The 25,982-nt window shown below is 40.3% G+C and overlaps 1 protein-coding gene across 1 annotated transcript in view; it reads left to right on the forward strand.

Moving 5' to 3' along the window:
• MAPRE2 (microtubule associated protein RP/EB family member 2) overlaps window positions 1-25,982 on the forward strand; it is a gene marked incomplete at its 5' end in the record, with an annotated part of 159,037 nt that overhangs the window by 677 nt on the left and 132,378 nt on the right. The window contains one exon of the mRNA XM_079717083.1: window positions 23,470-23,531. Coding sequence (XP_079573209.1) covers window positions 23,470-23,531 — 62 coding nt within the window. The remainder of the gene's footprint in view (window positions 1-23,469; window positions 23,532-25,982) is intronic.

Here is a 25,982-nt window from a genome sequence, read left to right on the forward strand (position 1 = left end):
TCTGAAATTTCAACTCCTTTTAGGGAAGGTGTAAGATATTGAAAGGCTGTAACATAGTCTAGAAAAATGGGACTAATTCAGATAAATCAGAAACTGTTCATGAGAGGATAGTACAAACCTAGCTCTGTGATATTTACAAGTAGCCCAAGAGGGCGAGGTACAAAGAAAGGGTATAGCCTCAATTTTAGAAGCTCTGAAGTTTTTGAGAACAGATGAGAACCACCCAGTCTTACTACCTTAAATTTATACAGCCCATTGATCTTATTAACCTATCAGGGACTAAACACAGTTGGGTAGATAGTATTCCCATGTGCCAAATAGCACAGGTCCAGAAATTAAATGATCTTCAAAGTGGGGAGAAATCTGAAGCCCTCACTCCTTTTCCAGGGTCTGGCCTATCATCCTGCTATTTCTTTTTTTTTTTTTTGCGGTACGCGGGCCTCTCACCACTGTGGCTCCCCCCGCCGCCGCGCAGCACAGGCCCCGGACGCTCAGGACCAGCGGCCACAGCTCACGGGCCCAGCCGCTCCGCGGCATGCGGGATCCTCCCGGACCAGGGCACAAACCCGTGTCCCCTGCACCGGCAGGCGGACTCCCAACCACTGTGCCACCAGGGAAGCCCCCATCCTGCTATTTCTTAACTAGCTTTGATGTAATCTTGTCTGGAGGTTTTGGGTAGGCAAACTCAGTTCTAATTATATCATCCCTTCTTAAAGTAGGAGAAACTCTTCACCTATATCATGCTCTCATTTATTCTCAAATCATCAACCTTTGAACTAGGCCAATCCCAAATAATTGGAGCCATAGTTGGCTTCTTGTCCAGATAAGCAAAGTAAGAATTTTTAACTTGTATGAGGGTTCTTAAATGTTAATCATATCATCCAGCAAAAGCTTAAATGCCCTGTACAGCATCTTTACTAAATAGTCTTTCAACTGATGCTTCACTGTCTTCCTGGAAGCACATTCCATTCACAGGAGGCTCTCAGCAGCATTCACTTACTGGAGACCACAAAGAACAAACCCAACTCTTTTACTTGTTCACCTGCAACCATCCTAAGTGTTTAAAGTGAATTTATTCTCCTTAATCAGGACAATCTGGCTAAAGTATTTCAAATCCATTAATTGCACAAGTTTTTTGCTCCTTATCTATAACCACAAATTTTAAGAGAAGGATTCAAAATTGTGGTTTGTTACACCAGAGCCTCATAGAATAGAATTATCAGTAAATTTGCTTCCAACAAACCTAATAATCTACACACTTCAGAAATGACTACTGACAAACTTCATGCAATGGCATTAAGCTTAGGTTGAGTTGAAACCCATGAGTCGATCAACAGATCAGCAAACTCGATCAGGGAACAGCCACCTATGACCCAATGTCTTTTTTTGTATAGCCTATGAATTAAGATTGGTTTTTGTATTTTTTAATGGTTGAAAATAGAGCAAAAGAAGAAAAACATTTGTGGACCCTTGAAAATTTTGTGAAATTCAAATTTAAGTGTCCAAAATAGTTTTGTTGGACTACAGTCATACTTACTCACATATATATTGTCCATGGCTGCTTTTGTGCTGCTGCAGTGGAATAGAATAGTTGCACCGAAGACTGTATGGGCCACAAAACCTGAAATATTTACTGAATATTTACAGTCAAGGTTTGCAGACCCTGGGTTTATTCCAACTCAATATACTTCCGTTTTAAATGAGAATTTGCGCACTGAAAACCTTGGTATTTTTTCAGTTTTTTCCTCTTTAGAGAAGGGGAAAAAATTTGTTTCCAAACATAGGTCAACTAATCTCCAAAGATAGTTTAGTTTCACATTCCCCTTTTCTGTGTATTTATTCCTCTGTTGAGTATATTTGCAAAAGCAGTACCTTTCTAAATAATATGTGAATTTTAGTGATGTGGTCAGCCGTAAAACTTCTGAACCTAAACAGCCCAAACAGTGCAATACTAACTTACATTGAGCTACATCACTGTTTCCAGAGCTCTAGAAAATAGGAAAACATACCCTTGACAACAAGCCCATGATCACACTTGCCTCAATTCTTTAGCCGTAGAAACTTCCTTTTCCTCCACCCTAGGAGGGCGTTTGTATTCTTATTTGGTTTAGCATATTAATGCATAATTTGAGGATCTATTCAGATTTAGATGTTTTTCATTGACTGTCACTTCATACACTTAACACATGATGTGGAAACTTGCTGCTTTGGGAAGTAGCACCACTCTTCTAAAGTATACATTTAAGGTAAATTACTTGCTACTTACAAAGGCAATGATCATTAGGTAATAAGCAGATATACATATAATCACTTATATCACTAAAGGCTGACAGTATGCCATGGACAGTTTAGTTTGAAATTTCTAAATTCAAAAACAGATCAATTATGATCCAGAAATTCAAATTATATGTCTTCTGCTCAAGGCTGGACAGATTACTCTTAAGATTCTAGAAGGAATATTTGAAAGGACAACTACATTGATAGGAACTTGTCTTAATTTTTTACTGTAAGTGTTGCCTCTCATATAATGTCCTTCAGTTAAGAGAACTTCCTCTTTTTGATGACTTGTTAATGCCACAGGCTATTTGCAAGTGAGTTTCACTTAGATGAATAGAGCAATTTTAAGGGTTATATATAATTAGTGTCCTCTTCATCCCTTCCAGAATCAGTACACCTGCAATTTAGAGACCAAAAAAATCAAACATTGCATTATACGTAATGTAAATTTTGAGGTGCCTGAGGTCAGGTACATCATTTCTGAAAACAAAAACAAATTGTAAGTGTATTTAATCCCATCCTAGGGCTATTGGTAGTAATGGCTTGTAGGTAACTAACTTCCAAGGTAACTTAACCCACTAGTGTTCCTGACGGGGTATTTGGGAAAGGGGTGGAGGGAGACAACCGAAGACAGATTGTCTAACTCCTGTGCTGACTGGGTAAGGAACCAGTCCAAGTGAAATTAACTTTCCACCCTTAGCATCATTTAGATTTCACTAAATGTTTTTATGAAATACATTTTGTTTGATATAGTATCTGCCATACATATATCACTCATAGTTCTCTCCAAAGTAGTTCCTAAAATTAGGAACTAATTGGATTGACTATATTTTTACCAGAATAGGGAATTCATAATTGTCAATTGCTTAAGCAGGGGCAAAACACTCAAAAGCATTTTGCTAACACACAAACCTTGGTTCTAACTTAGAGTTAATTATAAACATCATGGCAGGAATGACTATTGATATTTAAAGTCAGTAGAAGGGAAAATAAGCAAGAAAAGGCAGCTGGAAAATGAGGTAATTCCTGTTTTTTTTGCTAAAGTATCTGTAACTTTTTATTGGCTGTCATACTTAAAAGTGAAATCAGAGGACTAAATTACCATCTTTAAAAGCTGGTAAAGTCGACTTTCAGCAACTGATAAGCAAGAAGGGAGAGAGTGCCTGCAATCACCTTACACTTTCCTTCCTTCGAAAATAATGTTAAATCTAACCAATCTGCCAAAATGTGATGTATTAAGAACTTCTCATGAGTGTAAGAAATCACTATCTCCATTTTCCCACTGAGCATCTTCAGTTCTCCAGAAGTGGAAAAGAGAGGCAACTAGAAGAAACACTTTCCTGCTTTGCACCACCTGGTCCTTCCCCAGAAAGGAAGCTATTGATATAAGACTCCTGTTAGCTTCACTTCCAGCTTGCCCTCTATCATGATTTTTTTTAAGTGTGGTCTTTTGGGCACAAATCTCTTAAAAGGAATTTCCATGAATCAACAACAGTAATAGCCAAGTGCTCCATGTGGTATTGCCAAGTCCAGAAAGTAATTCCCTGTGCAGTTGGAATGTTTAAGCAACACTGTCAGTGGGTCTGTTAATTCTTCCTCTCAGCATCTGCTCCCTTAACACCTAAATGTAAGTTAGAATCTAGGGTATGTTTTTAGCAATGGTTGCTGCATAAAACACAGGATACCCAGTTAAATCTGAATTTCAGATTAACAATGTTTTTTTTTTTAGTATGTCCCATATATTGCATGGGGTATTCTCATACTGAAAAAATTAATCTTTTATCTAAATTTCAAATTTAACTGGGCATCCCATCTTTTTGATGGTGGTTGATTGAAGTTTTTTTGTTTTCTCTTTTTGTTTTTGCTAAATTTTACAATCCTACTTTTATCTCATAATCTCAAAATGACTAGCTTTCCTGGTCTGTAAAATATCTGATCCGAGACCCTATTTCTAGGGTAATAAAACATCTGAGCTGCCTTCACCTACTAAAGAGAAAAATCAAGCCATTATCGGAAGTTTTCTGCACATTTTGCTTAATTAAGAAGGGAAATAAAAAAGTAAAGCCAGATCTCGAAAATTAGCAATTTTTTACTTGTAAGATATCTTAAGGTTCTTTCACAGACCTTTTAATAAAGTAGATACTTTAATGGGTAAATTGTTAGCTCAAGTGGGGTAACGTGAGAAACCCATCAGCCATGTCCACAGGACATTGTTGATTGAAGTTCAATCTCAGGTGATTCCAATGATGCCTTGCTAGTCAAGTGAGGTCCTGGGACCTGTAGCATCAGCATCGCCTGGGATGCCTTGAAATGCAGAATTTTGGGCTCCACCCCAGGCCTTCTCAATCAGAATCTTCACTTTAACAAGATCCATAAGTGATTCGTATACACCTTAAAGTTTGAGAAGCCCTGAACTAAAGGATCCACTTTTTCACCATAAATTGGTCTTTATGTTTAATATCACGTTGCAATAATCCTTAACAAACTTTCTTTTAACACACAGGAAGGAATGGTTTATTTTGATCAAATATCTTCAAGATAGGCAACTATTGTATTTCTATTTTATTCATATGAAAATTCTAAATGACCATTTCTAATATTGTTTCATAATGAGCATATGTAATAAAATAAGACAAATGTAAGTTTAAAAAACACTCTCACTAGAACTAATTCAACAGCCTATTAAAACATTCTGGGTTGTCCTTGAATGAATTAGGTGGCAAATAGTTCCTGACCCTCAAATCACCAATAAATCTTTTTCGTGCTTTTTTACTTCATTTATTGCAACTTACATAAGAATATTTATAATCCAACACCACACATTCATGGTATCCCTAGGTTCCTCTAAAACTGAACAAAGGACATACAGTTTGGACCTATGGCAAATTCCAAGCTACACTTATGAAATTCTAAGTTTTAAAAAGTAATTTAAAAAGTCCCATAGATCTTAATCCCTTCTGAGTTCAAAAACCTCCCTTCTCTATGCTTGCCTGCTTGTTTTTTAGATGTTATGGGGTTGTATCGTAGAAAGAATTCTAGATGTTGGAGCGAGAACATCAGAAGGCCTGATGTTTATAACCAGTTCTGCAGCTGACAGGAGTGGGTGATTTTGGAGACCTTAACATCCTTCATCACTATCCCTCAAACTGTTCCTCATCTGTCAGATAGAGACTGTGGGGTCTGAAATTGTCTCACAAGATTCTTTTTTTTATATATAAATTTATTTATTTATTTTTTTGGCTGCCTTGGGTCTTCCTTGCTGCGTGCAGGCTTTCTCTAGTTGTGGCGAGCGAGGACTACTCTTCGTTGCAGTGCGTGGACTTCTCATTGTGGTGGCTTCTCTTGTTGCGGAGCACGGGCTCTAGGCATGTGGGCTTCAGTAGTTGTGGCACACGGGCTCAGTAGTTGTGGCTCGCGGGCTCTAGAGCGCAGGCTCAGTAGTTGTGAGGCACAGGCTTAGTTGCTCCGCAGCATGTGGGATCTTCCCAGACCAGGGATCGAACCCGTGTCCCCTGCATTGGCAGGTGGATTCTTAACCACTGCGCCACCAGGGAAGCCCCACAAGATTCTTGTAAGGATCAAATTAGATAATTTTATGTGTGGGTTTTCGTGATGATTGTTTTGTGTATGGTGATGTGGTCATATGATTTGTTTAGTGACCTGCTTCAGACATGGCTGGCAGTTGACTAAATATTACATGATGTGGTTTCCTACAACACGCCTGATTTGGAAGAAAGGTGGTAGTAATTTTAACGGTGCCATCTATGGAACCATCGAGCACATATCTCATAGACATGCAGCTTGATGTCCATGGCCAGCACAACACTCCCTTCTTCACCACAGAAACTTAAAGCTCTCCTCCTGGCTGGGGACAGCGACATGTCCTGGGGAACCAAGCAATGAATTCCTTATCAGGGTACCACTCATGGCTCTGTGAAGTCAAATGACACAAGGCTTTTTCCTGCCAGAATTCTATACAATTCCTCCTGCATTTTTTTCCCCAGGAAAAATTTACTAATGGGTTATAAAAAAGCATTTCAATATTTTTAATTAACTTTTAAAATAAAATATTATTCCTTTGACAACACATTTTTATGTTGTCATCATAAGCACATTGCTATATAATTGTTGTAATCAGTTATTAAGTAGCTTGGTGTCAAACAATCACATAATCCAAGATTGGAAGAAGCTGCCTGGTCATTCTGTTAAAGGAACCCCAGTGCAGAATTCTACCCACCCCTCGCAGCCCATGGAGGAGAAACTCATTTGTTTTGTTGTTGTTTTAACAAATTCATTACATAACAAATTCATTACAGAAACAAATTCATTAATAAGGGTCTGAAGAAGATGAGGGAGAGGTGTAAGGGGAAGCACTCCTCATCTTACCACCTTCATGCAACTATCACAAATCTATTTTTATTTTTGTGCAAAGCTCTTATTGTCTGTGTTCACATTCAACCAGATTTCACCTGAAATTTGCCTTAGCATGTTGAATGTTGTTTCCCATATTCACCAGTGTTTCTAGCTTCAGTGTCTTGGCACATTCCTCTGCCTGGGATGCCTTGCCTGGGATGCCTTTTCCAGCCTTTGTCTTATCACAGGTGTTAATCCTTTTAGGTCCCCACCCCTCAAAGTGTTCTCCCGGAACCAGTGGAGCATCTTATAAATGCCCAAGCTCAGGCTTCACCCCAGACATTCTCCATCAGAATCTTTCCTTTAATAAGACCCACAGGTGTCATTGTTGTGGGTTAACTTTGAGAAACATTGTTCTGGACAGTCTTTCCTAAGCTCCTAACCATTGCTTCCCACCACCTCCCACTGGTCCTCCCATCCAGGACAAGTTAGGTGGATCCTTGTGGTTGCCCTTTAATTCCCCCCATGTGGGCCTCCCCAGCACATAAACTGGTTGGAGATGGTGATGGATGCATAGTCATCGCCATATCCCCGGGTCCTGGTGCAGCACTTGACATGTAAGAGTTTTATATTTGGAATTGTTTCATCGTTTTCCAACACCACTGCTTTCGCAGATGAAGAAATGCAGAAGTAAGTTTTTCTTCCTGCTGGGAAATGGGGTACTCAGGTAGGGCTCTCTTGGCCATTGGCCTGCAGTTCGGGGGTCCCGTTTGTTGCAGTCTTTATTATGGAAAACTTATGGGGTGGGGGATGATTCTCTGCAAGTAATTTCTGAAAGTCCACTGCTGGAACTTTATTTCTTTTACTTAAAATATTAATATCTATTAAAAACCAACACCTCTGAGAGGAATCGCGCTTTACCTTCGGTGTGAAGGTGGAGCAGCTGGCAGGTTTGGGTAAGTGTTTAGCGAGAGACAGAGATACTGGTTATCTGACGGGAAAAGGTAAGGAACATTAGTAGGTGATAGAAAAGATAGATAGTGGAATGCTGCAAAACAACTTCTAATTCTGACAGATGTTACAATAGTTTTGTCTTGAATCATACCATTGGTCGCTTTTCCATTTTAAAAAGAAAATCACATTTTTTAATCTATAAAAATCTCAGGATGGGACTTCCCTGGTGGTTCAGGGATTAGGACTCTGTGCTTCCTCTGCAGGGGTTGCAGGTTGGATCCCTGGTGGGGGAAGTTCTGCATGCTGCGAGGTGCAGCCAAAAAAAAAAAAAAAAAATCTCAGGTTGGACTTTTCTCCCCCATCCTGCATCTCATCTATGACAAATTTCATCCACCCCCTACATTCAGAACAAAACTAAACTGCTACCCTGGGGATTTTTCTTTTCAAATGTTTGTTTTTAAATTGTAGACAAAGTGCAGGTACATCTATACTGATGTTTCTAAACTCACATTCAAACTAAGCAGCACCTGATGCATGGGGAGCTTTCACTGTATTCATGAACCACTAAGTCTTTTCATTGTGGAAGGAGTGTTTCGTGAACTTGGGGATGGACAATCTGATGGAGGGAGGCTCAGCCCTGGAGGCTGCTGTTTTGAAGTAGCAGGAGACTGATTAAGGCTTTGGAATCAAACTGTACCCAGAAACAAGAAACATCTGTCCTGCAGGGCTATTGTTCATCATATTTGAAAGGAACAAGAAGCTCCTGGTACTGCTTACCAACAGCTCTCACAATTAGCCACACAAACCACAAGGAGTATAATTATGTCCAAGAATGTGTGGGACTTCCCTGGTGGTGCAGTGGTTAAGAATCCACCTGCCAATGCAGCAGACACGGGTTCGAGCCCTGGTCCAGGAAGATCCCACATGCTGTGGAGCAATTAAGCTTGTGCGCAACAACTACTGAGCCTGTGCTCTAGAGCCTGCAAACCACAACTACTGAGCCCGTGTGCCACAACTACTGAAGAGTTGTGCACCGCAACAAAGAGTAGCCCCCACTCACCACAACTAGAGAAAAGCCTGCACGCAGAAACAAAGACCCAATGCAGCCAAAAATAAATAAATTTATTAAAAAAAAAAAAAAAGAATGTGTGGCTTGCCCCGCCCCCCTTGGGAGTCTAGCCCTGTACTTACACATCACCACGGACACCAACTCCAGAGGAATGGTGAATCTGAGTTAGGTTTATCCCTTGTGAAAGAGTGTATGAGGTTGTCTTTCCATCCCAAACTGCTTACCTGAGTGTCTGTGATGATACTATTCATGGTAATTTGCCCAGACTTTGGACCTTGGGTGCGGTTTGTAAGTCATTTGATGCCTTGAGAGTGTACCTTGTTGAGTAATCTGACGCAGGTGAGCCATGCAGGATGGGTAGAACAATCATGTGTTCTATATGCTGTAACATCAAGCCTAAGTCCATATGAGTCATATTTTCCCGTGGGAGTTGTGGCCCATCCCAGAGGAAAGCGATTTTTAACATATCCTTGTGAGGCTTGGTGGTGTTTTAAGGGTTGCTCTTGGATTCTGAAAGCTATGTGCATTTTTTGTTTGTTTTTCACATTTGGGGGGGTTGTTTTAAAATGTTAAATAACCTTGTTACTAACCTTGGACTTTGATTATGTTAATAATTTTGTATGAATTTGGTTGAGAGAGTTTTACACCTTGATTTCTCTATCCAAAAAATGATACAAATGTTTGTTATTAATGATCATGAGTAGAGGCTGTAGAGATTAAAACATTAAAAGAGTAAGTTAAAATTATTCCAGATATGAAGAACCAGAAAGATGATAAACAAAGAAGCAGCAGCAACAGCTACCAAAATATTCAAAAGAAAAGTAAACCTGAGTTAAGACCAAAAAAATGGTTGTCTCTAATTAACCTCCTATTCAAACAAGGATCTTCTCTTAAAATCTTTGCAAGTTAGGCATCACTTTGTCCTTATTGTTTTTTTTTTCTTTTTTTTTGCGGTACGCGGGCCTCTCACTGTTGTGGCCTCTCCCGTTGCGGAGCACAGGCTCCGGATGCGCAGGCTCAGCGGCCATGGCTCACGGGCCCAGCTGCTCCGCGGCATGTGAGATCTTCCCGGACCGGGGAACGAACCCGTGTCCCCTGCATCGGCAGGTGGACTCTCAACCACTGCGCCACCAGGGAAGCCCTGTCCTTATTGTTTTTATTATTAACAATAAGTCAGTTTAAACTGATTGTCAAAGGACCTGGTTCTCGTCCCAGTTCTGCTCAAAGGGCAATCCAAAACAGCTCAACTCACCTGTGGCCCCAACTCATCAGTAAAGAGGGGCTCTTGTCTTTAACTTATCCTTTCCCCACAAGATATCCCAGTGCTCTGAAAGGTTGCTGTTAATCCAGCTTTCTTAGAATACAATACCGTAGAAAATGCACTGAGGACTGTATTTTCTTTTTCCTCTGGAGAATCTACACATTGTTCAAAACATGAGGAAAATAGTTTTGATAGTCCACTAGCACATCGAATGATTGAGTTAAGTTGTAACAGGCAGATGCAGTGGTAAGATTCAAACTTCCATTTAACATACATAGAATGCCATTGCAGCTCGTCAAAATAGGAAAGCAATGGGATTTCTAGCAGAGCAGACTCATTTTATAAAGCGTCCACTCGGAAACCCTCCTGTGCTCACTTTTCCCTGTGCCTGTGGTAATTGGCATTGGGTCATCTCTCCACCAATCAGCTTGGGCTGAGATATGGAGATGTCATATAATCACATCCTGTTAGAGGGAAGGGAGGGCATGGGTAAAGCAGAGCCACACACTCAGTCTAGCATTGAGTTGTATTGTGCTGCCCCCAGATACAGGGAAAGACAAAAAAGCCTGCATCCCATGGTACAAAGGGCATTCCCTTTTATAAGACTGCAGTTGTGTGCTAGAAAAAGGAGAAAGGCCAAACGTCAACATTTGTGGCCAGAGGTAAAAATCATTGCCACTGTTGTCTTATGGTACCTTCATTAATGCCAGATGGTGCTCGAGGAGGGGTTTATGATGAGCAAAGCCTTCCCCTGACCGGGCCATAGTGTCACTGCATGCCGGACTCTGGAGACATGGCCCTTGGATGCCTTCCCACTCCTGGTGGGAATAAACACAGCAGGTGTGTTCCACCCATCTTGGAGGTCTGGTATCATCAGTGTGTTCTGGCAGAGATGGTCTCATAAAATCGGTACCTAACTCTCTGTATGCTTTTCATTATGCCAAGTTGGATTGACCCTTCATTATGGCAAGTACAGTTGACCCTTGAACAATGTGGGTTTGAACTGCATGGGTTCACTTATACTTGGAGATTTTGCAACAGTAGATACTACGGTACTACATGGTCCCTGGCTGGTTGACTCCCCGGATGTAGAGGAACCTTGGATACAGAGGGCCGACTGTAAGTTATACTCGGATTAATCCCCACCTTGTTCGAGGGTCAACTCTATTTTTAGAGCCACACGTAGCCTTGGCAGTCATCTCATTTAAATCCCATTATTTTTCTAGATGAAAAACTGAGGCATGGAGACTTTTCCTACTAAAAACTTAGTAATTTCAGAGTCTTAAAGTTTTTTTTTTCCAGCTCATTGTTCACTTTGACAGTGTTTGGCGGGTCATCTAAGCATCCTCCTGGTTCTTTTTTTTTTTTTTTTTTTTTTTTTTATTTATTTTTGGCTGTGTTGGGTCTTTGTTTCTGTGCAAGGGCTTTCTCTAGTTGCGGCGAGCGGGGGCCACTCCTCATCGTGGTGCGCGGGCCTCTCACTATCGCGGCCTCTCTTGTTGTGGAGCACAGGCTCCAGACGCGCAGGCTCAGTAGTTGTGGCTCATGGGCCCAGTTGCTCCGCAGCACGTGGGATCTTCCCAGACCAGGGCTCGAACCCATGTCCCCTGCATTGGCAGGGAGATTCTCAACCACTGTGCCACCAGGGAAGCCCCCCTCCTGGTTCTTGAGCACACGGTCCTCGTTAGGGCACCCAGCTAACAGCTCAGCATTGGCAGTCCCCTTGGAAGGACTTTGTGGGGTGGGGAGGAGCAATAAGGCAGAAAAATAAGCCTCTCAGGATCCAAAAGACTTCAAAGAAATGAGACTATTAAGCACTGCATGAAATGAAGTGATATCTACAGAGCCTGAAACCCCTCCAACAGTCTTATGAGCAAGGGTTCTACAAGAAAAGTTCCACTTGGGGTCAAAAGATAAAGTTTTGTTTTCTGCTGTTTTTTCCTTGGCTGCCAACCTTAGAGAGGTGATAGTCAAAATGTGGGGTTTGCTGAGGTCGCAGACTACAGCCCCCTCCAAAAAAGGCAGCAAAATAGGTTTCAGAAGGGCCAGTAAGGGTCCTGCTGAAAGGATTCCTTCGGGTCCCTTTCATCGAGGCCACGTCTACAAGATCTCTTTCATTCAGGCTTTCTCTCCCATTCTGTTTCCCTAGAGTCGACTTTATTTTGATATTTCCTGACAATCTAATTAATACTCAGACCCAGTTGATGAAGGATATGTGTTCAAATTCAGTTATTTAACAGTAATAATGATAAACATAAGTATTTTCCATTTACCTAGAAGTTTACAGTTGCTAAAGAATTTTTACGCATAGCAGCAACACTCTCAGTAGCTGAACTTTACAGAAAACCATAAAAATTAGGGCCCAGAGTTTAAATGGCATGCCCAAAGCCACACAGTTGGTAAAACCTCAACCTCAGGGAATGTTCTCCCAGGTCCAATGTTCCTTCTACCAGGCAGGTTTACAAATGATAGTCGGATTCTCTGAGTAGCCCTCAATGGTCCCTTTAACCCATAAAGGTACTGAATTATAACAACATCTTGACCTCTAGCCTCTTTGTATTTCCCATGGAAAGATGCATGGGGTTTCAAAAAAATTGGTTGACAAATCCATTTTTAGTACACAGTCGACCACAAATGAAGTCTCCCGATACTCAGGCCTTGATGGTCACTTTTTTCCCTCAGTTTGAAAACGCAAGTGCAGCTAGCAAGGCCCTGATTTGTTCAGGAGTGTTGTTAGAGAGTGCTGGCAATCTCAAAAGTCACTTTGTAACACAACATTGTAAAGCACTTATACTCCAATAAAGACATTTTTTAAAAATAATCACTTTGAACCTGACACTTTGAGGCAGAATGATGGTCCAAGTACACTGTAGTGTTGTGGAGGTCTTTAGTATTTGCAAAGTTAAGTTTTTAGCTCCTTGTATCCTTTTGCCAGTGTTTGGCAGGTCATCTGAGCATCATCCTGACTCTCCAGCACACTGGATATATGTGTGGTGCCTTCATCTGAATCAATGGTCTACACAAGAGAAAAATAACAGTGGTTTCATTGAGGATGCTCATGTAACAAGATTCAGAACCAGCCATTCAGATCAGCAGAGAAGAAATAACAAATGTTTGTTATTATCACACTCTAACCCATTTACACAGATTCATTATTCAATTAAGTATGTATCATCTTGGAAAGGAGAGAGCTTTCTCTAAGGACCTAAAACTCTGGATGTGTACATGACCACTGGGAGATTAGGGACATGAAGAGAGAGGAGAAGCAAGTGGAAAATGATGGGGTACCCCAAGGATGGAATTTACCTCCTTAATTTTGCTTTGATCTGTCCTGGATAACAAGGTCTGAGCTGTAAATTGTTCAGATGATCCCAGTTGAAACAGACTGAGTGGCCCATCTGACTAAGCACAGGTTAGATTACCACCCAGCAGATTGTGAAGAGAGCACAGAAGTGGAGAGACCACCTGCCTTGCAACTCAAAGTGTGGCCCCCAGATCAGTAGCATCAGCATCACCTAGAAGTTTTTAGAAAGGTAGCCTCTCAGACCTTACCCAAGATCTATCAAAACATAATCTGAACTTTAACAGGATTTCCAGGTGACTCTTGAAAAACTCAAACTCTACATAATATCCAAGAGGACAGCAGTCATACGTGTTTCCCCTTTGTTCCATTCGCCCTGTCAATATCATTGCCTTCACAGCCCCATGATATAATTATTGTGTCTGTAAGTGCCTTGGGGGCTGCACTGTGTGTTAGAGCCTCGGCACCTTGCATAATGCCTGGGATAAAATAGGTGTATAGGTGGCACTCAAGAGCTCCAGCTCTGAAATCCACAAATCTGAGTTTGAATCCCAGCCCCGCCACAAACCTCAGTTCATGTACCTATAAGATAGGAATAAAAATAGCACCCCTAATAGGGTTATTGGGAGTAAATGAGCTGATGCATGTGACATACGTAGCACAGCACCTGATGCACACCTGCTGTGTGTAAGTAGTAGCTGTTGTTATGTGCTCAATAAATGTTGAACATATGAATGAATAGGAACTTCATGTGGAAAGAAAAAAACTTAAAGATGGTCAATACTTGGTGCCCTGTTGCTTCAAATATATGAAATTGAATTTTAAGACAATATGCAAAGGAAGCCTCACGTAAGAGAAGGAAAAGGTAGAATGGGTCAGAATGGATTTATAGGAAAGCATGCGATTTGGAACCAGAAGACCAGGTTTGGATCCCAGCTCTGTCCTTTACTAGCTGTGTGATCTCCTACAACACACAAGCTCGCTGAGCCTCAGTTTCTTCATCTGAAGAATGGGATCAGTGGTCCTCTTTTTTTTTCTCCACTTATGCAAAAAAGAGTTTTGTAACTGACAAAGTATCCCTACCTCTCAGCACAGCCCTGGCACTTAGGAGATGCTCCCTAATGGATGTTTGCTCAATTGAATCAGAGCATGCAATGTCAACGGGATGACAACTGGGTACTAGAATGGACAGTGGCCCTCCAAAACGCAACCCTAACAAAATCCTATTCCTTTGTATTTAATTTCTTTAGGGTAGGGGGTAGTATGACGCAGAAAAAATCTTTAAAACCTCCCTGTGGACAGGTGGTGAGGGAATTAGAAGTTTGGCTCTGCAACTTAGTACCAGATGAGAGTTCCTAAGGAAAGATACAAAGGAGAGAAAAGCAGCTAGCCAAAAAGCAAGCAGAGTGAACCTCTAGCAGTAGAAGAATTATGATTTCAAGATCTAGGTGAGATAGTATATGTCAGTGGTCCCCAACCTTTTTGACACTAGGGACCGGTTTCGTGGAAGACAGTTTTTCCACGGGGCGGGGGTGCTTGGTTCAGGCAGTAATGTGAGCGATGGGGAGCGGCAGATGAAGCTTCACTTGCTCACCCGCCGCTCACCTCCTGCTGTACCGCCCAGTTCCTAGCAGGCCGCACACCGGTAGCAGTCTGCGGCCCGGGGGTTGGAGACCCCTGGTATATGTGAAAGAATCTTGCAAAATTAAGAGCTATAGACATATATAACTATGAAAAGAAAAGAAAAGAAAAGGCTTTACGGAATAGTCAGCCCTCTGGATCAAATTCAATACACGGTTGACTGAATCCATGGATGCAGAACCTGCAGATAGGGAAGGCCAACTGCACCATTTTGTATAAGGGACTTGAGCATCTGTGGATTTTGGTATCCATGGATGGTCCTGGAACCATATTGTATTTTCCTGGAACTGACTATATATATATTTTTTATTATTATTCCCCTTTATTTTTTTAACATCTTTATTGGAGTATAATTGCTTAATAATGTTGTGTTAGTTTCTGCTGTAAAACAAAGTGAATCAGCTATATGCATACATATATCTCCATATCCCCTCCCTCTTGCATCTCCCTCCCACCCTCCCTATCCCACCCCTCTAGATGGTCTCACAGCACCAAGCTGATCTCCCTGTACTATGCAGCTGCTTCCCACTAGCTATCTATTTTACATTTGGTAGTGTATATATGTCCATGCCACTCTCTCACTTTGTCCCAGCTTACCCTCCACCCACGCCCCCCTGTGTCCTCAAGTCCATTCTCTACATCTGTGTCTTTATTCCTGTCCTGCCCCTAGGTTCTTCGTAACGATTTTTTTTCTTTTAGATTCCATATATATATGTTAGCATATGGTATTTGTTTTTCTCTTTCTCACTTACTTCACTCTGTATGACAGTCTCTAGGTCCATCCACCTCACTACAAATAACCCAATTTCGTTTCTTTTTATGGCTGAGTAATATTCCATTTAATATATGTGCCACGTCTTCTTTATCCATTCACCTGTCGATGGACACTTAGGTTGCTTCCATGTCCTGGCTATTGTAAATAGAGCTGCAATGAACATTGTGGTGCATGACTCTTTTTGAATTATGGTTTTCTCAGGGTATACGCCCAGTAGTGGGATTGCTGGGTCATATGGTAGTTCTATTTTTAGTTTTTTAAGGAACCTCTGTACTGTTCTCCATAGTGGCTGTATCAGTTTACATTCTCACCAACAGTGCAAGAGGGTTCCTTTTTTCTCCACACCCTCTCCAGCATTTATTGTTTGTAGATTTTTTCATGATGGCCATCCTGACCAGTGTGAGTTGATACCTCATTGTACTTTTGATTTGCATTTCTCTAATGATTAGTGATATTGAGCATCTTTTCATCTGTTTGTTGGCAATCTGTATATCTTCTTTGGAGAAATGTCAATTTAGGTCTTCTGCCCATTTTTGGATTAGGTTGTTTGTTTTTTTTAATATTGAGCTGCTTGAGCTGTTTATATATTTTGGAGATTAATCCTTTGTCAGTTGCTTCATTTGTAAATATTTTCTCCCATTCTGAGGGTTGTCTTTTCATCTTGTTTATAGTTTCCTTTACTGTGCAAAAGCTTTTAAGTTTCATTAGGTCCCATTTGTTTATTTTTGTTTTTATTTCCATTTCCCTAGGAGCTGAGTCAAAAAGGATCTTGCTGTGATTTATGTCATAGAGTGTTCTGCCTATGTTTTCCTCTAAGAGTTTTATAGTGTCTGGCCTTACATTTACGTCTTTAACCCATTTTGAGTTTCTTTTTGTATACAGTGTTAGAGAGTATTCTAATTTCATTCTTTTACATGTAGCTGTCCAGTTTTCCCAGCACCACTTATTGAAGAGACTGTCTTTTCTCCATTGTATATTTTTGCCTCCTTTATCAAAGATAAGGTGACCATATGTGCGTGGATTTATCTCTGGGCTTTGTATCCTGTTCCATTGATCTATATTTCTGTTTTTGTGCCAGTACCACACTGTCTTGATTACTGTAACTTTGTAGTATAGTCTGAAGTCAGGGAGCCTGATTCCTTCAGCTCCATTTTTCTTTCTCAAGATTGTTTTCACTATTCGGGGTCTTTTGTGTTTCCATACAAATTGTGAAATTTTTTGTTCTAATTTTGTGAAAAATGCCAGTGGTAGTTTGATAGGGATTGCATTGAATCTGTAGATTTCTTTGGGCAATATGGTCATTTTCACAGTGTTGATTCTTCCCATCCAAGAACATGGTATATCTCTCCGTCTGTTTGTATCGCCTTTAATTTCTTTCATCAGAGTCTTATAGTTTTCTGCATACAGGTCTTTTGTCTCCTTAGGTAGGTTTATTCCTAGGTATTTTATTCTTTTTGCTGCAGTGGTAAATGGAAGTGTTTCCTTAATTTCTCTTTCAGATTTTTCATCATTGGTGTATAGGAATGCAAGAGATTTCTGTGCATTAATTTTGTATCCTGCTAGATTGGTTAGGGAAAAAACAATTATGAAGAAAATTAGCTTCTGCTCTAGAACTTCACTAGGTTATTTCCCAGGTGAGTGGAATTCAGCATGAATTTCTCCATCAAGGAATCTAGTTACTAAGACAGCCCCCAAACTGTTCGTAAGTGGACTCCTCTGTAAACCAAACCTCACAGCTGGGATCCCACGAGCAGTGTTAGTTGTTGCCAGATCAGCATTCTAGGGACCACATGGCTCAAACAGAAAACTCATGGGCAAAGGCTATGCAAAAATTCCTGCACATTTTAACAAGTTCTGTCCACTTACCAAGACTTCTAACAGACCCTGCTGAAAATGTTAGAATTTGAAAAGATTTCCGCACAAGTTAGACAATGATTATCCATCTTTTGAGGGAGATCTTAGCAATGCTCTTGCCATTGCTGAAGTCTTATTTAGATTTCATATTACCCTTTTACACTTTTAACATATTACTGCGTTCCTTCTTTGGGTGGTCAAAGGAATAACAAACTACAGAGAGGACACGTGTAAAGCAGGGTTCCAGTTTTCAGTATGATCTGAGCAGTAAACTCGAACCCTGGACTCTAAGTGAATCTGATACCATTCTCTGTGCTGCTTTCCTGCTTCATGAACATTCTGCTACATTTCATTATCAATCATACTTATGAGCAAAGGAGCTGTTCTTCTATTCCAGCTACTCTATTTTCAAGGATATCTGATTTAAAGTGGATAAAAGGATAAGTGAAAAATAGTTATCAAAAATATTTCACAGAAGTACAGTGAATGTGGTATTTCTCATATGTAGTTTGTCTCATGTCATTTTTAAAAATTTCTTTTATACATTAACATTAAGACTATTCTAGAATAGAAAGGTCAATCTGTCTACTTCTATAGGTAGTAGCAGATGGATCAAGGAGTATTCTAGAAGAGAGGGTTAGGCCCAGATTGTATGAAAAGAACTGAATTTTTATTTAATTATAAAATCATCTCTTGGGATTCTCTTTTATTTTTATAGAAGCCCAAATCACACAACCATAAGAAGTTTATAACATCATTACCATTCTTAATATATCCCACCAAAATCCCTTTATCAGACAGCTACAATTTTTCAAAAGCCCTTTTATATACAATATGGGTCATTTGAAGTCTGCCTTTCTTAAGTCAAGGAATGCATTGTACCGTGTCCAATACCCAAGATTCGGTGCAGTTTGACATTTTCTTGCCAGATAACCTCATTTGGGTCTGCTTTCCCTGGTGTGTGCTCAGCTGTTTGCTTCCCGGCAGTCATGCCTCTGGTCCCCTGAGGGAGTTGAACTGGGCAGGCTCTTGGCCTCCCTCCGGTGCCTCTGGGAAGGCCCTGAGCCCAACTGGAGACCCCTAATTGAGGCAGTGGTTGGTGGAGGGCACTCTGGAAGGCTGACAGCAAGTAGGATCTGTCTAAGGAGTCATCCTCTGTGACCTTCTGCTCACAAGCTGCTTACAAGCTGCTTTATTCCTAGAAAGCTGTGGGCCTCCCACACTAAAGACTGTGATCTACAACTGGAGTGCTTCAGTATCTCCAAGCTGCTACGGGGAGTTTGGACTTCAAGATACAGCTCATTCTGAAGATCCAAAGATAGCTGAGTCAACTCCTGGGAGGAGAACCTAGGTTCAGATCCCAGCAGCGTTCTCTTCTCCGAAAAGCTAGGAGCAGCTGGCAGGAGGCTGTAATTCCTGGCTCTTTGCAAGGAGAATGCTTTAACCTTGCATTGAGCAGACGCCTCATTGGCTAGATACGTAGCATTGAAAAAAGAACTCTTGCTTTCAATGGTATGGCATGATTGGCAATATTTTTACAACTCTGTTTTCATTCTGATGTATCCGTTATGTGCCTGCGGTTTTATGGCCAGACAAAGAAGCAGCCTTTGGGGGCGATTTTGGAGCTAGGACAGAGGTTCTGCTGTGCCCCACACATGGGATGCCAGAATTCTGAGTTTGTTCAAAGAAAGAGGATTTGAAATTTCCAGAGGTTGAGGGAAAACAAAATGTGCTTTGTTAAAAGAGTCCAACCATGTCATGACTCTTATCCTAACAAAGCTATTTGGTCTTTTCAAGGAAAACAAATCCAACGGACAGGCCAGGGGAAGGCAGCTGGCTTATGGCTGTTCATTTCTGAGGGCTGCCTAGTGCTCAAGATGGGAAAAGTCAATGGGATCTCTCCTAAGGTGAAGGGAAAGTCCGCCAGCTCCTCTTCATGGGGTGATTACAGTTAGAGCCTTATTTAGTGTGTGGCCCAAGTTAGAATAGAGAACACCTGCCTTGTCATCAACGAACCACAAAGGATGAAATTCTATTCCTGTGCCAATAAGATGTGGGAATTTTGGAAATTTATGGAAAGCATGAACTCGAAAGTATAAGAGATGGTTTCCAAAATGCAAAGAGTATCACACTGCCATTTAGAAGTCATTTCTGGTTTTGGGTGTGTATATTTGTGTCAGTATTTGAATTTTAAGGTTGGGAAGGTAAATGTAGGAGCAAGAGGGCATAACAGCAGAGAAAATTCCAAGACAGGCAAGACTGGACAGCGAATGCTTGGCATGAGTTCTTAATGCTAAAGTTGTGGGTGAGAGATTATTTTTCTCAGATCTGCGCAACATGGAACAAATTCCTGACCCAACTGGCCCACTGCCTTGGGGCTTTTGTTCTTCTCTGAAAAGGTTAAAAAAAAAAGAAAAAAGAAAAAGAAAGGAGGTATCTTGCTCAATTCTAGTTGCTGCCCAATCTCCTGATTTTTTTTTTAAGTTAAACTTTTTAATTTGAGACAATTGTACGTTAACATGTAGCCGTAAGAAACAATACAGAGAGACCTCTGTACCCTCTGCTCAGTTTCCCCCTTGATGGTAACATCTGGAAGCTCTATGTACAGGGTCACAACCAGGTAATTGACATTGATACATGTTCAAGGTACAGAATGTTTCTGTCACCACAAAGGTACCTAGTGTTGCCCTTTTATAATCACACCCTCTTCCCTCCAGCCCTCACTCCCTCCTCAACCCCTGGCAACCACTAGTCTCTGCTCCCTTTCTGTAGTTTTCTAATTTCAAGAATGTTAGCTAAATGGAATCATACAGTATCTAACCTATGCACTGGCTTTTTTCACTCAGCATAATTCTCTGGAGATTGATCCAGGATTTTGCAGGTATCAGTAGTTCTTTTTTTTTTATTGATTAGTAGCATTCCATTTTATGGATATACTGGTTTGTTTAACCATTAACCTGTGAAAGGACATCAGTGTTGTCTCAATTTTGGCTATTACGAATAAATCTGCTAATAAAGAAAAAGTTTAACTTTTCTGGAAAAATGCCAAGAGTATCATTGGTGGGTTGTATGGTAGTTGCATGTTTCATTTTTTGTTTTGTTTGGTTTGGTTTTTTACAACAATCAAATGTTTTCTAGGGTAGCTGAACCATTTTATATTCTCACAAGCAATATATGAATGGTCTAGTTTCTTCTCATCCTCATCAGAATTTCAGATTGTTACTAGTCCTTATTTTGGTCCTTCTGATAAATGTCTAGTGATATCTCATTATGGTTTTATTTTTTTTCACTTACCTAATGGCTAATGACATTGAATATCATTTCATCTGCTATCTGTATATCCTCCTCAGTGAAATGCCTGTCAGTGTCTTTTGCCTATTTCCTAATTGTTTGGTTTTTAGCTGAGTTTTGAAGGTTCTTAACTTATTCTAGATACTTGTCCTTTGTCAGATATGTGGTCTGAAAATATTTTCTCCTAATTATACCTTATATTTACACCTGATGGACAACAGTTCTTAATTTTGATGAAGTCCAATTTATCAATTTTTCCCTTGTATGGATTGCGTTTTTTGTTGTCAAAAACTTAAAAACTTAAAACTCTTTGTCAGGCCCTAGATCCCAAAGCTTTTCTCCTGTTTTAATTTTTTCTAAAAGTTTAATAGTTCTGCATTTCACATTTACATAGTGACCTATTTTGAGTTCATCTTTTTAAAAAGTGTGAAACTTAGAGACAATAATTGCTCTGCTTATGCCAGGCAGCACAGAAAAAACTGTTTGCCTTCCCTGACATCCCCACCAGTGGGGGACCCTAGACCTTCACCCTCACAAGGCCGTGCATTATTGAGCACCTACCACATCCCAGGAATAGACCAAGACCTCTCCAGGTGTTTCAAATTAATGTCAGAGGCCTGGCTTTTAACGTGGTGTTGTGTGGACAAAGCAGAGTCTGTCAGACTCAATTAGAACTTGAACTAGAGCTGCATGATATTGGGAAACTGCTCCACTGCCCTGAGCCTCGGTTTTTTCATTTGTAATAAGATGGTTTTGAGTATTAAATTAGATAAAATATGTCAAATGACTTGTGCAGGGGTATTCAGTAAATGGTCTCATTCTTCTCCAAACTGATCCATCGCAGCTGTTGAGAATGTTAGCAATGGGCTCTTGTTGTCAGAACAGAAAAGACCAGTTGTATACAGCTGATCCTGAATTTTCTAAGAGCTAATTATCTGGTTTACAGATAAACTAGGAACCTTATACTCTTGCTTCCTAGCTTGGTAGCCAACACTTCGCCTAGTAATGTAGCTACTGGTACTAGTTAAATAAAGAAGACAAATGAAAACTTTATTCTGATTCAGTTAAAATATCTCAAAGATGGACTTAGGAGAAGAAACTGACATGGATGGGAACAGATTTTTTTAGTATTATCAACTCATTAAATTATGGGAAAAATGTGAAACACTCATAAAATTAAATTCTGTAAAATATGTGAAGAAATTCTACCTGTTCTATCTGAAGGGAAAAAATTGTCAGCTTATCTGTATCTGAGGTCACTTCTTGAAACCATCCACGTTAAATTTTCTGATTTTTATACAAGCCAAATTCTATGAATTACTTTTGAACTCCCTTATTGAATGGTATAACATTGAAAATTCAGCTATCACCTTTGTTTATTCTCTCAGCACTTACATTTTGTTATTTGCATTTATTTCCTTTTACCATCTCCTCTTTCCCTTATTTAAAAAAAAAAATATATATATATATATAATGCCTCCCTCTTCCCTTTCTTAAAATCTTTCTCCAAGTGGCATCTCCAGAACTATGTCTGGGATTAATCACATTGTATTGGATCTGCCACAAATACTTTATTTTTATACAATTGATGTTAAACTCAACAAGCACCAAAGGCATTTCTGAAATGGCCATATACAGAAAACACAGAAGAGCAATGTGCAGGGTGAGGGCTTAGGTGGCAGGTGGAGAGGGGTCATTTCTAGTCTGTTTCTTGGGTGTGGTGGGAAGACCACTAAGGCTCACACACATCTGCATCTTGGGTCCTTTTTAGGAGCAACTGCTTGAGCCACAAGCAGCCTCCCCAGTTACCATCCACCCCACCCCCAACCTGGGCCCCTCAAAACCCACAGCTCACACACATGTCTCAACCTCTTGAATTGGGTCTGTCCTTCATCAATTTATTGTCTTATCATTTAGTCAGAGCATATTTTGAAGATAAATAGAAAATTCATATAAAGAAAGTAAATAATTCCTTGATGGTGTATATATTTTGAAGTTTGATCCTGGCAATGCTTGTCCTGTTAAAATTAAGCACATCATTTTAAAAATATTTATTTACTTATTTGGTTGCGCCGGGTCTTAGTTGCGGCATGCAGGCTCCTTAGTTGCGGTACGTGGGCTCCTTAGTTGCAGCATGCATATGGGATCAAGTTCCCTGACCAGGCATCAAACCTGGGCCCCCCGCCTTGGGAGCACGGAGTCTTAGCCACTGTGCCACCAGGGAAGTCCCTAAACACATCTTTTAACTAGAAGAATAAGCCGGTTTTGATACTAGATATAAAGTCTGCAGAGTAACCCAAGTTTGTGGAAGTCAATACTTTAATTGACGTTGGCATTTGATACCTCACTGGGGGCATTGGTTCCTTGGGTTATCTGCTAACACATGATTCTCATCACATGAGGCTATGGAGGGGAGGGTAAAAAAAATTCTCTTCATAGGACTGACATTATCTAAATACTCTCAAACTATGATTAATCAACACAAGAACCGATATAATAATGTAGCTGACAAGGCTATTGCTTGGCTGAGTTACTCTCTCATATGATAAAGTCAACTGAATTTGGATGTGTGCTTTTTAATTTTCTCTTCCATTGCTGGCCACACCCAATGAACTAAATAACCCTTTGCTCTGATGTTTTCAGCACAGTAAATGCTTTTTTTCTTTTTTTTCTTTTCATTTTTACGATCCCAGTATCCTGTTTCTCAGAGGAACATTTCATCTCGACAGCCAGGGAGAGAGCCTGGATGCTCAAGGTAAGATTTCAACATAAATTATGTTGCATGACTCCCTGTTTACAGATTAAATTGGAGTGTGTATTATTAATGCCTTTGTAACAAATTTATTTTCAAAATTCCATTATACAGTTAAAGCGAGTATTCGAGTAAACGTGCTTCATTAAAATATTGTTTTTCAAACTACATTCCATTTCCCATGTGTACTAAGGGCTAATTAACTGTTATCCACAATTCCTCTAAAAATGCTCAAGCCAGTTAAAGTTTAACTTTGGAGATCTTACTGGTGAGAAGTGAAGTGAGAGAATTTTAAGATATAGTCAAATGACCTCATGACATTTCTAATTATGAAGAAGGGATTATTTGTTAAAAATCCAGGCAACTGCTCTGTTGACTTTACAGTAGAGGTGGGCGTCTTAAAGGAGATGAAAGCCTCATGTTTTCAGTTTGGGATTTGTGTTTGAGACACAATCATTTGACCTTCTGTTGTTTCCCACTGGTGCTCCATCTAATATTCCACGAGCTCACTAGAACAAATGAACAATTAACTGAAATTCCACCAGATGGCAATATTTGGAAAGCCATCCAGTGAGGTTTCAAAGCTTTGAGCTATTTATTGTTCACACAGAGAATAGTCTCACAAAGTGTAAAGTCCTAGATTTCATTAAGGGTCCACTAAACATCTTTTGTTTTACTTTTTGCCCACAGCATCGAAATTTTTACTAGGGGGAAAATAGGTGTGTGGGGGGTATGTGTTGTTTTCTTTTGTTTATCATTCTGGAAGGATAAAATTAGAAACTTCATTCTTCACTAATTCTCCAAACAGTATTGGTGAGTCTTAAAAGCTCAAATCAATAGGTAATATACCATATTTGTCTTGGGGTCTCTTTGTGATAAATGCTATGATTGATGGTCATTTTTAAATGAATTATTTGAGAAGAGAAACCGAAAATTCTTAAGAAGAGTAGAATTTTTAGGAGTTGCCTAGATATTAAACCAAGTGAAATTTACAGGTACAAAATTCTTATTTGTAATGATTTGAAATAATTAAGGTTTATTTAAATAGGATGAGGAACTTTGAACTGGAAGGAACTTTGCCCCTTTTGCTCTAATGAAAGTAGAGATGCTGTATGTACCCTGAGTGGTGCCCAAAGAGCTGCCCTCTTCAACAATCAGAACTGGCCCTAGGACAGAGCTGGGACAGAGGGAAGGAAGTAGAAAGGCATCTGAGGGCAATTGAAATAGGAAGAACCAATAAGAGGAGCCGCCTGAGCTTTCCATGTGCACATAAAAGCAGTCCCTGAACAGAACCCTCGGACCCTGTTCATGGGAATGTAAGTGGCTGCACTATGGAAAACAGTATGAAGGTTCCTCAGAAAACTAAAAACAGAATTACCATATGATCCAGCAATCCCACTCCTGGGCATATTTCCAGACAAAACTATAATTCAAAAAGATACATGACCCCCTAGGTTCACAGCAGCACTGTTCACAATAGCCAGGACACGGAGACAACCTAAATGTCCATCGTCAGATGAATGGATAAAGAAGATGTAGTACGTCTTATATTTACAAAGGAATACTACTCAGCCATAAAAAGAATGAAATAATGCCATTTGCAGCAACATGGATGCAACTAGAGATTATCATACTAAGTGAAGTAAGTCAGAAAGAGAAAGATGAATACCATATGATATCACTTATATGTGGAATCTAAAATATGACACAAATGAACCTATCTATGAAACAGAAACAGACTCATGGATATAGAGAACAGACTTGTGGTTGCCAAGGGGGAAGGGGGTTGGGGGAGGGATGGAGTGGGGGGTTGGGATTAGCAGATGTAAGCTATTATATACAGAATGGATAAACAAGGTCCTACTATATAACATGAGAAACTATATTCAGTATCCTATGATGGGGCGTCCCTGGTGGCGCAGTGGTTGAGAGTCCGCCTGCCGATGCAGGGGACACGGGTTCGTGCCCCGGTCCGGGAAGATCCCACATGCCGCGGAGTGGCTGGGCCCGTGAGCCATGGCCGCTGAGCCTGCGCGTCCGGAGCCTGTGCTCCGCAATGGGAGAGGCCACAACAGTGAGAGGCCTGCGTACCGTAAAAAGAAAAAAAAAAAATCCTATGATGAACCATAATGCAAAAGAATATTTTTGAAAAAGAATGTGTATATATATATGTATAATTGAATCATTTTGATGTGCAACAGAAATTAACACAACATTGTAAATCAACTATACTTCATTAAAAAAAAAAAAAGCAGTCCCTGGACAGGCACTGAGTGCCCTTTGAAACCCACTTGTGTGCCCTAGGAGGGGGCCTATATATCTGGTGTCCAGGACAGTCCTAGTTAACTTCTGTTGTCCTGGAATATCATCTAGTTACCACCCCACTTTCACCCTCAAAATTCTGTTTGGATAATAAGGTGATTGTATAATTTATCTTTCAAGCTGGCATGTTTG

The sequence above is a fragment of the Hyperoodon ampullatus genome (genome assembly GCF_949752795.1).
Source record: "Hyperoodon ampullatus genome assembly, chromosome: 13".
Classification (NCBI taxonomy): domain Eukaryota; kingdom Metazoa; phylum Chordata; class Mammalia; order Artiodactyla; family Ziphiidae; genus Hyperoodon; species Hyperoodon ampullatus.